The sequence below is a fragment of the Schistocerca americana genome, chromosome 2 (genome assembly GCF_021461395.2).
Source record: "Schistocerca americana isolate TAMUIC-IGC-003095 chromosome 2, iqSchAmer2.1, whole genome shotgun sequence".
Lineage (NCBI taxonomy): Eukaryota > Metazoa > Arthropoda > Insecta > Orthoptera > Acrididae > Schistocerca > Schistocerca americana.
The window spans coordinates 903,668,274-903,683,749 of NC_060120.1; the positions used below are offsets into that span (position 1 = coordinate 903,668,274).

At 42.9% G+C, this 15,476-nt stretch overlaps 1 protein-coding gene across 1 annotated transcript in view; it reads left to right on the plus strand.

Moving 5' to 3' along the window:
- The first annotated feature begins 8,249 nt into the window (after positions 1 to 8,249).
- LOC124595910 (protein Wnt-1-like) overlaps positions 8,250 to 15,476 on the plus strand; it is a 232,260-nt gene continuing 225,033 nt past the window's right edge. Inside the window, exon 1 of the mRNA XM_047134821.1 lies at positions 8,250 to 8,612. Coding sequence (XP_046990777.1) covers positions 8,272 to 8,612 — 341 coding nt within the window. The 5' untranslated portion in view covers positions 8,250 to 8,271. The remainder of the gene's footprint in view (positions 8,613 to 15,476) is intronic.

Sequence of the window (15,476 nt, forward strand, 5' to 3'; positions counted from 1 at the left end):
GACGACACAGTGACGTGTTATACAGCTCGTGGTGTTAGCTACATAAAGCCTGCTGCTGTGGTGTGTGAGAAATACTTCACTTTTTTCGTTAGTTTTTGAGAAAAACCGCGCAATGAGAGAGGACTGCAAAACAGAAAACTGGAATGTATATTTTCAAATTCTTCGGCAATCTTTCCCCCTTACTCTCAATTTATGTAAACAAAGTCTGTTGCATCGTGACGATGCAGTGTGAAAGTTTTGTACCCAGTGGATCGGCTAGGTGTTCTAGAACAGTAAAGATTTTAATTCTACGAGTTAAAGAGACAAAAAAAGCCAGCTCAAACAAATAACGCTTATCCCCTTTCCTGTTAATATGTTGTACAAGATACAATAGGGCCGCAGTAAGAACAGAGGTAAGTAGCCTGTCTGATTTTTTTCTTTTTTCATGTGAATGAAATGCCTTTGTAATCAGATAGCGACACATAACAGTTCAGTCACACAGGCTAAACGACATAAAGCTGGAAATCCAGCACTGTGCAAAAGGAAGAAAAGATTGTAAGGGAAGGTTAGTACATTATTAACCGGACACTAGACAGGTTGCGTTACGTCGAGACCGCGGGAGTGAAACTCTGCAGTGTTAAATTGGCGTGTGTCATTAACTCTTCTAGCCCGCCTTGCATGCATAGAGTGCAGTGGGAATTCTGGTCGATTTCATCGATTCATATCCATAGAAAGTGGCCCAATACGAAACCTTATTCCACATACAGCAGACACAGCACAGCACACAAACCGACAACAGACAACATGTGTCTAATGCCAAACGCTGCAAGAAGTTTTCCGTACTTCTAAGGGCAGGGTGTGATTTTGTAGAATTTAGTTCTTTTCTACCAAATAAGAAAGTAAAAGAATCGGGGTTTAACCTTCTCTCGACGACGAATGCATTAGTGACGAAGCGCAAACTTGGATAAGGGAAGGGTGAGGAAGGAAGTCGCCTGTACCCTCTCGAAGAAAACATCCTCGCATTCACTTAAGCTATTTAGAGAAATCATGGAAAACCTACATCTGGAGGTCGGACTGTGATATGAACCGCCATCGTCCCGAATGCGAGTCCACTGTACTAACCACTGCAACATCTCGATCAATCATTGATGACTTATTCAAATTCCGCCAGTTGCCTGATAACTAAGGTAAATAGTCTGAAAAATTGGAACTGTTTTAAATCGTTTCTGGCAACGATATGAGATGACGGTCGGAATTAAGATGGGAGAGGTGCCAGACAAGGCTTTTTCCTTTCCCTTGCTCTGTTTAAAGTCTTATGTACATGACTTAGCTTAAAACAAAAGAGGCTGTGACAACAGGCTAGGAGTGAAGGTAATGAAATGTAGAAGATTTGCTGATTATATGGTATTAATTAAGCGAAAATAAAAGACAATTAACGTTATGTTAAAAGAACTGAAAGCCAGATGTGAGAAGTGAGGAATGAGTATAAATGAGAAGAGGGCTAAGACAGTTATTTTCACAAGACAAGCAAGACAGATAAAAGTGTAAATCTGAAGTGGTAAATCGTGATCTAGAAAGTTGTGTGTCTAGCAATTGGGTAAAGGATGGAAAAGACCCAGCATAGTTTAATAATGAAATGTAGAAGATACTGAGGAAGCAAAGGCTGTTACACTCTTAGCTCAAAAGAGAACACACAAATGACGACAAACAAAGGTTTGTAGAGATTCGTGCATCCGTGAAAAGACCTATGCGCGAAATATACAACTACCACCGTCACACATTAGCAAATGATCCAGGAGACAACTCGTGAAAATTCTAGTCCTATGTAATATCGCCGATTGGATCTAAGGCTTTCATTCAGTCCCCTGTTGGCCAGTATGGTATGCAGTTGAAGATAGCAAAAAGAACGCCGAAGTTTTAAATTTCACGTTTAAGAAATCGTTCACTCAGTAGAATCGTACAAACATACTGCCATTTGACCATTGGACGACATAATAATAAACGTCTACGGTACAGAGAAACAACTGAAAGATTTGAAAGCAATTAAGTCACCAAGTCCGGATGGAATCCCAATTCAGTTTTAAAAAGAGTATTCTATGGCATTAGCTCCTTGCCTAGCGTACATTCATCGTGAATCTCTCGCCTAGCACGAAGTCTCAAGCGTCTGGAAAAAAGCGCAGGTGACTCCAGCACGTAAGAAGGGTAAAAACACGGACCCGCAAAAATACAGGCCAATATACCTAACTTCGGTTTGCTGCCGAATCCTTGTTCGTATTCTCAGTTCAAATATGATAACTTCAATGAAACTGAGAAGCTTATATCCACGAATTAGCATGGTTTCAGAAAGTATCGCTCGTGCGAAACTCAGCTTCCCCTGCAAACTATGGACGAAAGGCAACAGCACATGCCATGTACCTAGATTTCCGAAAAGTATTCGACACGGTACCCCAGTGCAGACTGTTAACAAAGGTACGTGCGTATGGAATAAGTTCACAGATATGTGAGTGGCTCGACGACTTCTTAAGTAATAGAACGCAGTACGTTGTCTTCGACGGCGAGTGTTCATCGGGGACAAGGATATCGCCAGTAGTGCCCCAGGGAAGTGTGATAGGACCGTTGTTGTTCTTTACATACATAGATGATTTGGCGGATCGGGTGGGCAGCAATCTGCCGTTGTTGCTGATAATGCTGTGGTGTTCTGTAAGGTGTCAAAGTTGAGTGACTGTAGGAAGATACAAGGCGAGTTAGACAAAATTTCTAGTTGGTATGATGAATGGCGGCTATCTCTAAATGTGGAAAAATGCAAGTTAATGCGGATGAGTAGAAAAAACAAATCCGTAATGTTCGGATATAGCATTAGTAGTGTTCTGCTTGACGCAGTCAAGTCGTTTACGTATCTGGGCGTAACGTTGCAAAGCGATATGAAATGGGACGAGCTTGTGAGAACTGTGGTAGCGAAGGCAAATAGTCGACTGCGGTTATTAGAAGAATTTTAGGAAATAGTGGTTCACCTGTAAAGGGAAACGCGTATAGGATGCTGGTGCGACCTATTCTTGAGTACTTCCCGAGTGTTTGGGATCCATACCAGGTCGGATTGAAGCAAATCAGAAGCGGGCTGCCAGATTTATCACCAGTACGTTCGAATAACACGTAAGTGTTACGGAGGTGCTTCTGGAACTCAAATGGGAAACCCTGATGAGAAGCCGACATTATTTTCGAGAAACGCTACTGAGAAAATTTAGAGAACCGGCATTTGAAGCTGACTGCCGAACAATTCTACTGCCGCCATGGTACAGTGCGCGTAAGGACCACGAAGATAAGATACGAGAAGTTAGGACTCACACGGATGGAAAAATAGTCGTTTATCCCTCACTCTGTTTGCGAGTTGAACAGGAAAGGATATGACAGTAATGGTACAGCATACCCTCCACCACGCACCGTACAGTGCCTTGCGGAGTATCGATGTAGATGCAGAACTTCAGGTAGCTAAGACGCAAAACGAGTAACATAATATGGTATGTAATGAAGAAATAAAAACAAGGGTAAGTATTGCAAAATAAACATCGTAGGAGGAAAATGTTGTGTGGTCCATTAAGCAAACAATTAAGAAAAATAGTGATTTAGTATGTAGAGGGTGTTGCCCTATATGGGTCTGAAACATAGACACTGCGGTGGAGAGAGGAGAAACGCTAAAAGGCTTTCGAGACGTGGATCTGGAAAAAAAGGGTGAGTGTGAAACGCACAGATAAAACAAGGAACGAGGTTGTGATATACAGGGTGAATGAGGAACAACGTGGAAACAATATTAAAGGGAGAACGAAAAGTTGGTTAGGACGCTGAGTGAAAAGAGACTGCATCATAAAGGATGCACCAGAAGAAGCGGTAACTGGGAAGAGGACCAGAAGAAGGCGAAGATACCAGCTAATTGACATCAAAATAAGTGCTTGATATGTAACTACAAAAAGAATCGCGGGAGAACGGGAAATCTGCAGAACGTTCAGCAATCAGTGACGGACCTGGAGGGTGTGTGTGTGTGTGTGTGTGTGTGTGTGTGTGTGTGTGTGTGTGTGTCTGTCAGTTTGTACCAAGGCTTACAGCGATTTCAGAAAGTAGTAACGGTTGTTTCTTTATATCATCATTAAAAATATCATTGCTTGCAACTAGAGCTATCAAAACCACTCCGACATTGAGTTGGTGAGGCAGATCACTGGGGACTAAATCACAAATAAAGTTCGAGGTAAGCCCCTGGCAATGGTGGGACTGAGGCATGCGGACGTTATTCGCCGTTTTTATTGAACTATTTTCAAAACATTCGCAAAAGCATGGAACATGCTTAGGCCCTACATGAACGCAAGTTAATGACTGATTCACATCATACGGGAATATGGGTCGTATCTTACATAAAATCATCAAAAGACAAGGCACGTGTGGAGTTGAGTACAACCGAACGCATGTTTCAGTGTGACGTAACTGTGGTCGCGGTCCTGCGATACATTGTAACAAATCGCGATCCCTGGGTACCAGTCACGCATGCAAATAATTGAAGCGTCAAGCATTTCTCAGATTACTGGAGTTTTATATTTTTATTATACTGCAGTGTCTTGTGACTCGTAATAGAATTATTTCGCAGCAAAATATCTTGACCACAAGTGTTTAAATGGTTCAAATGGCTCTGAGCACTATGGGACATCTTTGGTCATCAGTCCCCTAGAGCTTAGAACTACTTAAACCTAACTAACCTAAGGACGTCACACAACACCCAGTCATCACGAGGCAGAGAAAATCCCTGACCCCGCTGGGAATCGAACCCGGGAAACAGGGCGCGGGAAGCGAGAACGCTACCGCACGACCACGAGCTGCGGACACACAAGTGTTTAACTGTTGTCCCAAAAGGCATTTTTTTCCTTTAATAGTTTGCGTAATTGTTGTTTCTATTGATCTCTTGTTACCATAGGCAGATTCTGCTGTTACGCAATACGCTGTATTTGATTCATAATATTCACTCGCACTGTGTGTTGAAAAACTCCACCTATACGGAACGAGGTGTCAAGACTCAAACACATCCAGTTTCACACAGAAAGTATAGTACGTCAAAAGGGAATTGACAAAGGTGTGCTGTTACCCTGTTTTAATGCCAGATGCACAGAACTGAAGTTTTAAACTTAGATTGAATTTGAGTACTGAGGAAGACTTATCTGTATATTTTATTTGAGTGAAATTTTGTTATTTCAACTTATTCCATTTATCTCTATATTTCACTGTTTTTATTTTCTTATTTCGCTGATAAACAACATAATATTTTAAATACGCTCTACAAATTTGGCCGTGATTGATATCTAGTTTTATGTTTTTCACCCAGACAAGTTTCGGTGATATTTCACCATCACCAAATGGCTTCTCTCCAATTTAGTAAACAGCACTTATTATTCATATCGATGTCTGCCTCCAGCAGAAGAACTTCTACTCTATTATGGCTTTTCATGTGGAATTTTGCTGTTAGAAATTGCAGCTTCCATGTTGCCAAAGTTCTATATTGAGTTCCTAATGCGCACTGTCTGACTGTTTACGAGAGAAAATGGCGGAAGAGTTGATGATGATGATGATGTTTGGTTTGTGGGGGCGCTCAACTGCGCGGTCATCAGCGCCCGTACAAAGTTCCAATTTTTGCACTCTCCAATTTTCTACGCAGTCCAATATAGCCACTATTACGAATGATGACGATTATGAAATGATGAGGACAACACAAACACCCAGTCCTCGGGCAGAGATAATCCCCAACCCGGCACACGGTGATCCAGAGGCAGGACCGCTGGCCACTAGACCACGACCTGCGGACTGCGGAAGAGTTGAAAGTAATGTAAGTTTTGATGGAATGCGTCTTGCAAATACTTTTCACGGGTTTAGCAACGTGGAAAAGCGCGCCACTAACAATAAAATTGCTGATGACGAACGTTATTGATATACCGGCTGTGCTGCAGAAGACATCACGGGCAGTGATGTTCTCCAAAAGCAGATAAAAGGTATGTAAAATCACACAAACGTTTCCACTAGAGCAACGCAAACTAGCTCAAGTCTTGCTTGGTGAAGTTCGTTCACGTCGTTTTAATTCATTCTCGGGCCCAGTTACAATAAGCAGTCTCTTTTCTTACATCGTTGTTTGCTGAAGGGCACTACCTCCGCAGGACCTCTGGCTACGACGAATAAGAGCCGGCAACACTTTTAGAGCATTACATTGTAATCTGTAACGCCACCAGCGTCTGATCATGGACCCGTCGGTTCCAAACCGGAAATGACGATAGTTTTTCTTAACGAATTAGGCTATATTATCAAAAGTATGCTGCTTTTACTTCCTTAGAATTAACCTGATTTGATGACAAGTAATCACGAATATTCTGCAAAGTGTCAGTTTACGGCAATTCTGAGACTGTGGAAGTCAACAGTTGTTACAGTTACAAATTGTTTTTGTTTTAACCATTAGAAATGGTAGGTGAGAGCCTGCGACAGTATAAACAATGGATTTATTTATGACAATAAAAACAATAAACAGCCACTTGGCTACATATTACTGTATTTTTCTTATGTACCACCTTGAATTCGGCTTTTACGCCATTGTCCAGTACAATGCTAAAAGTTCTTAGACCATTAACACGTCACATCTGTTAAGGTCAGCTGACTTGTGTTCCATAATGGCGTAAAAGCCGAAATATAGGTGGTACAGAAGAAAAATACAGTAATTTACAGTCAAATGGCGATTTATTCTTTCAAAAAATACTCTGACTGTGGGTCAGCACCATCCAAAACTTCTCAGCAAATAACTTTTTCTGCTACCTGTCACGACTATCTTCTTTGTTACATCGATTTTTGCCATGCGGCACCTCCACTGCAAGGAACTCTCGCAGACAATGAAAACCAGCCTAAGCGTTTTGGGAGGTAACTTACACTGTCTAATGCGTGACGATTTCGATGCGTGAGTTGCTGCACTGTTATGCGGTCTTTATTGTAGCTAATACCTAAAAAAACTGACGCAATTTTTAATCCCGTATATAAAAAACGTTCCTTAATTCTGTATACAGAGTCTTATCATTAGTTAAAAATTGCACGTGTTGTTATATATTACAGTGTAGACAACACAACAATGCAGCAATTTGCACTTCGAAATCGTCATGAATAAATGGCATAGCACACAAGAAACCAACTTGAATATAAACATTATTTCCCAAAACACGTCGGCGGTTTTTCGTTGTGGGGAGAGTTCCTTGCGTTGGTGGTGCCCATAGCAAAATACGTTGTAAGAAAGAAGAGAATCGTGACTGGTAGCAGAAAAAGTTGTTTCGTGAATAAACCTATTGTTTTTGCAATTGCAGGTTTTCATCAAAAATTAAAAAAAAAACAGATCGTAAAAGTAACGTCTTTAGACTTCCACAGTTTCAGAATTGACGTAAACTGATACTTTTCAGGAAATTCGTGATTTCTCTTCATCAGCGCTCATTATTGGTACAGGTTCATTCTTAGAAAGTGAAAACAGCAGCCAGCCACTTTTAATAATACTATTCGTTAAGAAAAACTACCCTCGTCACACGTCAAAAACATTACGAATAAATGACATACCACACAAAAAACCAACTTCAATGTGGAAATTATTTCTGAAACGCGAAGGACAAAATATAAACAAAAAGAAAATCGTGATTGGTACCGGAAAAAGTTATTTTACAAACAAATCCATTATGACCTGTAGTGAGCACCAATGGAGCAGATTATTTAAATTGGTAGCGTTGCTAAGTAAACTGGTCTGTATGTTTTTGGCGCGGGAATGATTAGGAAAACGACTGTGAGGAACAAATTTAGTTTTGTTCCCATTAGGCTGACGTGCGAAATCACAAAGCAGCGCTGGTTTGCGAATCGCTTTATCTTTTCTTGTAAGGTACAATGGAAAGAGTCAGCTTAACAGACGCTGGGAATGTTTCCCCCGGTGGTCCACCGGGCTGCCGCTGCCACCGCGACGTCAAAGGGGCGGAACCGACGGCGCGGAGTGGGGGCCGGGCGGCCGCGATTGGCCGCGGCCGGCCCGCCCAGCAGGCGCGGGAGCGCACGCGGCGGCCGAGCGGTCGGCGGCCGGCCACGCCCCCGCAGCTGCCGGCCAGGAGCGGCCTCCCCTCCCCTCCCCTCCCCACGACCCCCTCCAGCGGCCGGTAGCGGCGGCTGCTGCTGCGCCTACCTGGGCGGGCGGCGCGCTACCTAGGGCGCGCAGCTGCTCAGATGAATGGTGGCGGGCTATGCGAACACTGAGCCGCCATGAGGTGGAGCCGGCTGCTGCTGCTGCCGCTGCCACTGTCGCTGCTGTGCCTTCTGGCCGCCGCCGCAGCCGCCGACGCGCAGTCCACGTCCGCGCTGTCGACGCCGTCCGCCCCCGCGTCGCCCACGACACCCACCGCCACCGCTACTACTGCCGCCCCCGCAGGCCTGCGGGGACACCGGCGAGGAGGCGCCAACCGGAGACCGCGCAACGGGAACAGCGGGCACCACAACAACAGCCACGCCAACGGCAGCAACAACAACAACCACCGGGGAGGCACCGAGAGGCGGCAGCGACACCGCAAGGGAGGCGGAGGCCGCGGTCGCGGCTCCAAGTGGTGGTACGTAGCAGCGCTGCCTGCCTGTCAAACTGTCACGTGCGCGCCTCGCGCTGTTTACTACCCTGGCACCTTGTCTCGCTCGTAAACCGACGGCCGGTTCGCGCCAAGATAGCACTTTTCTGTCGACCTTTTCACATTAGGGGGCGTAAACAAGGTGTCGATGTCGTATAAGAATGCTGCCTGTTTCTGTTGTGGCACTGTTTTTGAAAAGCTTTGTAAAATTTACAGAGTGTTTGTCCACGTACAACCCTTTTAAGGTATGCCAGACGCCTCTATGTTTTCTGTTAAACGTAGTTCCTCTTCCTGGCGAAGTTCGCAATTCACGTATATCATAAACACAGAAAATACTCATCAGAGATTTATTCTATGTAACACAGATTTTGTGAATTCATCTCGGACCTGTAACTTTTGTAAGGGAATGTCGTTAAATATGGCGCGAACGCAGAGGAGACAGCGTTCACAATCTTTATTTTGCGTTCTCATCCTTTGGCTCCGCCACCTCACAACCGAAGTCTCGCCTAACCTAAACCTCGGGCTACGCTGAAGATCAGGCTCTCACTACAACCAAGATTTCAGGGGCAGAAGGGCGGTGGGGGAGGTGCAGGTGGGGGGGAGATCCAGTATCAAACCAGATTTCTTAAAGTTCCGTTGAAATAAGTGTTGCGGCAATTGCGAGTGTGTGTGTTTTTCCATAATAACCCCGCAAACGTCAATGTTTACACGTATTCGTGCGTTTGAAGCTGCTCTTTTTGTGTTTTAACAAAGTAGTTGACTTCTGTTCTGCGATCCTTCCCACAGTCCTAATAAACGGCGAGTAGGAGTCAACATAGTTTGAACTGTATAGGACACGGTACGTGCTCTTTCCGAATAAATTACCTGAACATCAACTTTGTAGAAGAACGAACGGCTTCAAATGCGTTTTCGATCAGCAACAATATTTTATTTATTCACATAAAAAACCTTGTCAACGTTTCTCATGTTAAATGCCAGAAAAAAAATCATAGCGCCAATAGAACTTAGATTGTCGTATCTTTTCTCCTTGGGAGAATGCTTTGTCAGAATTCAGTTAAAGATAACATCTGTCTAGCTAACTGATAAATTAGAAGACAACCCGAAATGGGTGCTGATCGGACAGGAGCAGACGAAATGATTTGTAATTTTGAGGGAGAATTCTTTCCTTACTTAGGTGATAGTCGACAGCATGATATGACCCGAATATTAGTCGCTTTCCTCGCGAGTTGTGGCAGTGTCGCAAACGTTTTCAGTGTATATCTCAATATTATGGCATATACACGACAAGAATCGAATTTACACAATGAATCAACGCTTGTCTTAAGTACTAAATCAGACCTGTCTTTATACATTGTTTGATGAGAAAGACGCAAATGTTTGGTTTTGTTTACTGCACCTGCTTCAGTAACCGTTGGTGTTTTATTTGCGTTAAATTTCGGACAATCGTGAGCTGTCGTTCTCGAAATTTAAGTTCATTGAAGACGTTTTTAGAGACCTGTGGTATTATAAAACTTATCTGAATACCGGACGCAGAGTTAAACAGCGCCAGAAACATTTTACGTGAGCGCGGCAAAACTTCCGAGGGGCCTTGTAAACAAAGTGGCACTTGTGAGGGCTGCATTAAGTAGTCGTGGGTGGGGGAGTGGGGCCGTTAGTAAGGCGCTAGGGACTCGCGCAGCTGCTGTTTACTTAAGGTGCTTTGTTTACAACCGAGCTGTTCCGAAACATTTTGTCTGCTGACTGCTATTTTGGGAGCTCAGGCGTGTGGAGCGCATCTACTTAACAAAAGCGGTCATCAGTCTGAAGGTGAGCTTTGTCAGCATAGTGCTTCCCTGAGCTATGCACCGTCTGAGACGTCGATAGTGGCCACGTTGGAGACGGCGTGTTAAAATCCCAAAGTTGATTCCTATCGGAGGTGGTCTGCTTCCTCCTCTTTCCACTCACAGGAGTTTGAAGAGCGGCAGGTTCCTGCTTTTCTCACGGACAAAGATTGTCAGCAATTGAAAAGTTATCGTATAGAAAACCTTACCGTATCTAGTGTGACATCTAGTGATATGTCACGCCACAGGAGCAGGTTTATCACTAATGAATTTCGCTGTTGCCCAAAATAAAAGCAAATAAGACAGTTCAAATGACTTTGCACGTTACGTTTATTTACACTGGGAAAGGGCTCTTTGTCTGCATCTGGCTCTGTGTGGGATAGAGTAGTTTTCTGTTGTGATATGGAACTTCTTGGTCACATATCTCAGCATGTCTGTAACAAATCCACGTCTGAAACATACCTCCTGTCATTCGCATTGACGTCCTTTGACCACGTGCAGTTTCATCTTTTTTCCAATATGTTACAAAATCCACACGATAATGCAGCATTCAGGCATAAACTGTAAAGGTTATTTCTTCAGAATCTGCACTATCCCAATAACCTATGTGGACTGACGTACACTACCTGACATTAGTCATCGTTCCGTTTCATACTCTGGCGCGTCGTTCAGCCATTGCTCTTGCTCCATGCAGTTGTGATTTACTAATACCTTAGTCAAGGACTACAGCATTTTTACACATAGCGGATTGCTCAGCTTTGCGTCTGGAGATAGTTTTAAAGTCGTTGCTCGAGGCTAATAGCTTGAGAAACACAGGAAAAGTTGCAATTAAGTTTTGATAGCGCTTCACCCGAAAACACGTACGGGAAAGGTGTGAGGTCACAGTTGCCATTGCCAGCAAGCTGTTAGTATATATTACTATTGGGGTCGTAAAAAATGTCAGTGTTTCAGGAGCCAATTTAAATTGAAAAACAAAGTTTTCCGATAAATAAATTTTGAAAATGTGAATCCCTGTTTTGCGCAGAAGGAAAGTACAAGATAGCTTCGAGTATCTTGAAATGTTTGACAGCAGCATCACGTTTTTGTGGTGACAGCAATAGATCCACAGTTATTTGAAAGGGAAGTTGAGCCATCCAGTTTCGCTTCAGTGTCTGGGGTTGAACGAAGCCACCACGGCAGCAAAAAGACTGCACGCGTTTACGAACCAAACTCTTCATAACATACGACCCACGTCAGTCACAATCGAATTAAACCAGTTGCCGCGCTCCTATCACAACATATTTGTCAGTCACTGAATGAACAAATTTCTCAGGTCTCTATTGACTTTATATGTTCATCGCACTAATGTTAAGCGCCGAATCGTATGAGAAGAGCATGAAATCTGTTAAGATAAAAAAAACCTCTTTTTCTCAACGTCAAATTAAGATGGTTCTTAAACTGCGCTCCAGTTGTTCAAGATTGCTCATGTAATCGGTTTGTGATTGCTCAATATTGCAAAACAGTTTGTAATTTTGAACAAGGGAAACTGACAGCTTAACATGTCCAAAGGCGTGCTTCTGGTTTGCTTAGGACACTTTTCTACGCTGCTGAAATATCAGTGTTAGTACGGGCAAGAAACCCAATTTCGGGTCCATGTTTGGTTAAGGCGATCGGCCCATATTGCACTGTGTAAGATACTTCACAAACATTTTATAAAAACTAGGACCGCGCTGTAGCTTCTACAAAAGTACAACGTCAAAAATTTTATAGAACGTCTTCACTAAAATACATCTGACAACGGGCATATGATTAGTGAAACTGAACGGTTCAAATTTCTTGGTGTTCAGATAGATAGTAAACTGTCGTGGAAGGCCCACGTTCAAGATCTTGTTCAGAGTAAATGCTGCCATTTTTACTATTCGAACGGTATCTGAAGTAAGTGATAGTTCGACACGAAAAGTTGTCCACTTTGCTTATTTTCATTCGCTTATGACGTATGGTATTATATTTTGGGTTAACTCTTCCCATTCTCAAAGAATATTTTTGTCTCGGAAACGGGCGATTCGGGCATTAGTCTGGGTATTCTGACATTGGCCTCTCAGTATATATACACACACTTTACTGTCGTTTCTTGTTAACTATATCAGCTTATTCCCAAGAATTAGCATCTTCAACTCAGTTAATACTAAGCAACGTGCAGAAATCCAATCTGCATTTGGATCGCACTTCCTTGACTCTTGTACAAAAAGGTGTGCAGTATGTTGGTGCAGCCATTTTCATTAAGCTACCACAAGAATTCGAAAATCTTAGCAGTAATCCATGCGCTTTCAGATCGAAGCTGAAGAGTTTCCTCATGCATCACCCTTATTCTGTCGAGGAGTTACTTGAAAAATAAAGCTGATTCCTGTGTAATGTTGTTGATTGCGTTTACATAATCTTATGGTTTCTTTCTGGGTTTTTTTGGGGGGGAGTGTTCATAAAGGCTTTATTTTATCTGTTATTAATTTTATGTTGTAATTTCATGTACTGACACGTTCCATGACCTTGGAGGTTCGCTCCTCAAATTGGTCCTGTGGAACTAGACGTGTAAAATAAACAGTACTTTTACACTCTGATGTTACCAATGAGACTCTCACAAGACTATTAACGACGAATTATTAATCACATCGAATATTTGTCAGTTTTGTCCTACAAATGCTACATCGCACTATGGTTAATCTTTGTGCGATAAAAGTCAGTGAAACCGATAGATTGTGACACCAAGAATGTTATCGGCCCTTCGATATTTCTAGTTAAGGACCGCGGTGTTCAAATCACCCTTCTCGATTTGATTGCTGTGTTACTTCATCGACCAGAACTGGGATATTGCGGGAAAGTAATATGCCATATTGTCAGTTGGCCAAATAAGTTCAGCTGAACAATGCTGCACAGTGGCTCAGACACTCCTCGCATTCGGCAGAACCGGTATTCAACTCCCGGACTAACCATACACAGTGGGGTTTTCTACGGTTTCCCTAAATCACCTAAAGCAAAAGCTGGATGGACCGATTTTGCTAGTCGTATTTCCCCAATCCGATCTTGTGGCCAGTCTAATGACATAGTCATTGACGAGGCATAAACCCTAATTTTCCTTTTCTCATTCAAGAACGTTTGCTGTATGGCCACGAACATACGAGCGAGCGCTAAACGGGCTTTCTGCAACTTTAAAATAACGCTTTGCGGCGTTGCTTACCAGTACAGCTCCGTGTCTCGTACGTGTCAGCTGCGGACGTCTGTGTATCTCGCACTTCCCCTCCGCCCACTGAGACTGATATGCGTCGTGTTCGATTTCGTTGTTGTTCGCCGCTACGAGGAAAGACAATAACCTGTTGTACCTCTTCGCCGACGGCTGGAAGGAAACTGATTTATATATCAACAACCGACCTGTTTCTTCGACTCCCTCTATTCGACTAGTTTAAGCTTTTGTAAAGGTAACGACACTAGTAATTGAGAGATTGACAACGGCGAATAATAAAGCACTTTGCGCAAGGAACCGTCTATAAGGTAATTTTGCGCAAGAAGTCGGACTCTTAAAAGCTGCCTGAAGCTCGATCGATTTTCACTTACGCAAGCTTGTGCAAGCGTACCACATGCACTTACGCGAGTATGTATGCCGACAAAGTGGAGACTTGTACAAGCAAACGTAGTTGTGAGGCAATCTTCTGCTGACCACTGTGTTGAGCGATACGCAAGAAACGGCAAACTGATCGAAAGGTTTAGTGGAATACGTGCAAGCCTTCCCTAGTTTCACGAACATTGAATCTAAAGTCTGTCGCTACAAAGCAGAGAGAGAGAGGAAATCTGCCATGTCACAACAGAACTTGTTATTGACGAAACTAGAGTATATAAAAAAAATACAGTAGAAGATATTTATCAATCTGAGGCAGGCAGAGTGAGATAAGTTATATTCGTATCAGGTGTCATTCTAGGCCCTCCAACTTGCGAGAAATCACAATATTGCTGTCAGTCTTCCGTGTGCTTGTCTCATCTTCCTAACTGTTTTTTGATTGAAGGTTACAAATCTCTGTCCATTAATGCTGAAATCATTATAGCTTATGAATGTATCTTCAGCGAGAAAGAATGGTGTTGTGAGAAAACCTTTTTCGTTTCATTAGGCAGCTTGTACACATACCATGTTTCCTCATTAGAATTTTTATTTTATTTTTTTTATTTATTTACTTTTTTTTGCGTCGCATCCTAGCTCCACAGATTAGAAGATCAAACCAGTACTTGTAAAAATTACGATTAGATTGTTAATAGGAGAAAGAATTTATAAATACATCAACATCCAGGGGTCAGGGTTCCAGTTCAGTTTGTGGCAGCGCTTAGTCACGCGCACCATATCCAACGTCTAGCATTTCTAACAAGCAGATAACGTGAAAAGCTTCGCCGAATGCTGTTAAATATGTAAACTACATGAAAGTGAGACGCCCTTTCCCTTCCAGTCTGTGACTTGGCTCTTCTTTGTAGCCTTCGTGCATAAAGTCCACGACGTATTATTTACTGTTATCTTTCGTGCTCGGTGAAGTGTCTTGCTCCTAACGTAAAAATCACGTTACTGCGTCCCAGGAGGCATACTGATTTTAATCTGTACATACTCCGTCTGTGCGACATCCGTGGTTATACCCTCCTGGAGATTGAGCGAGAGACCTAGTCCGTTGTTGTAGAGTTTCACGTCAGCCTCTATTTTATTTATTTGTTTATTTATTTATTCGTCCTTACTCTATTCAGCACGACTGGTAGGGCACGTCAGACAAATCACAGAAATAATACGTAATCGCGTGTACATAGCGTTCTGTTTCGCATTTTTCATTAAATTTCAGTTTTGATCCATCTAATTCTGATATTCTACATTCGTAAGTTTACAGCGCGTGGCGGAGGGCATTCCGTACCAAAATGTCAGTGATTTTCTGTCCTATTAATTTCGTGTACTGAGAAAGGGTAAATTACTGTCTGTATGCCTCCAAATCTGCCCTGACCTATCTTGGGTTCTCCTGATAAGTTCTGTGGGAGA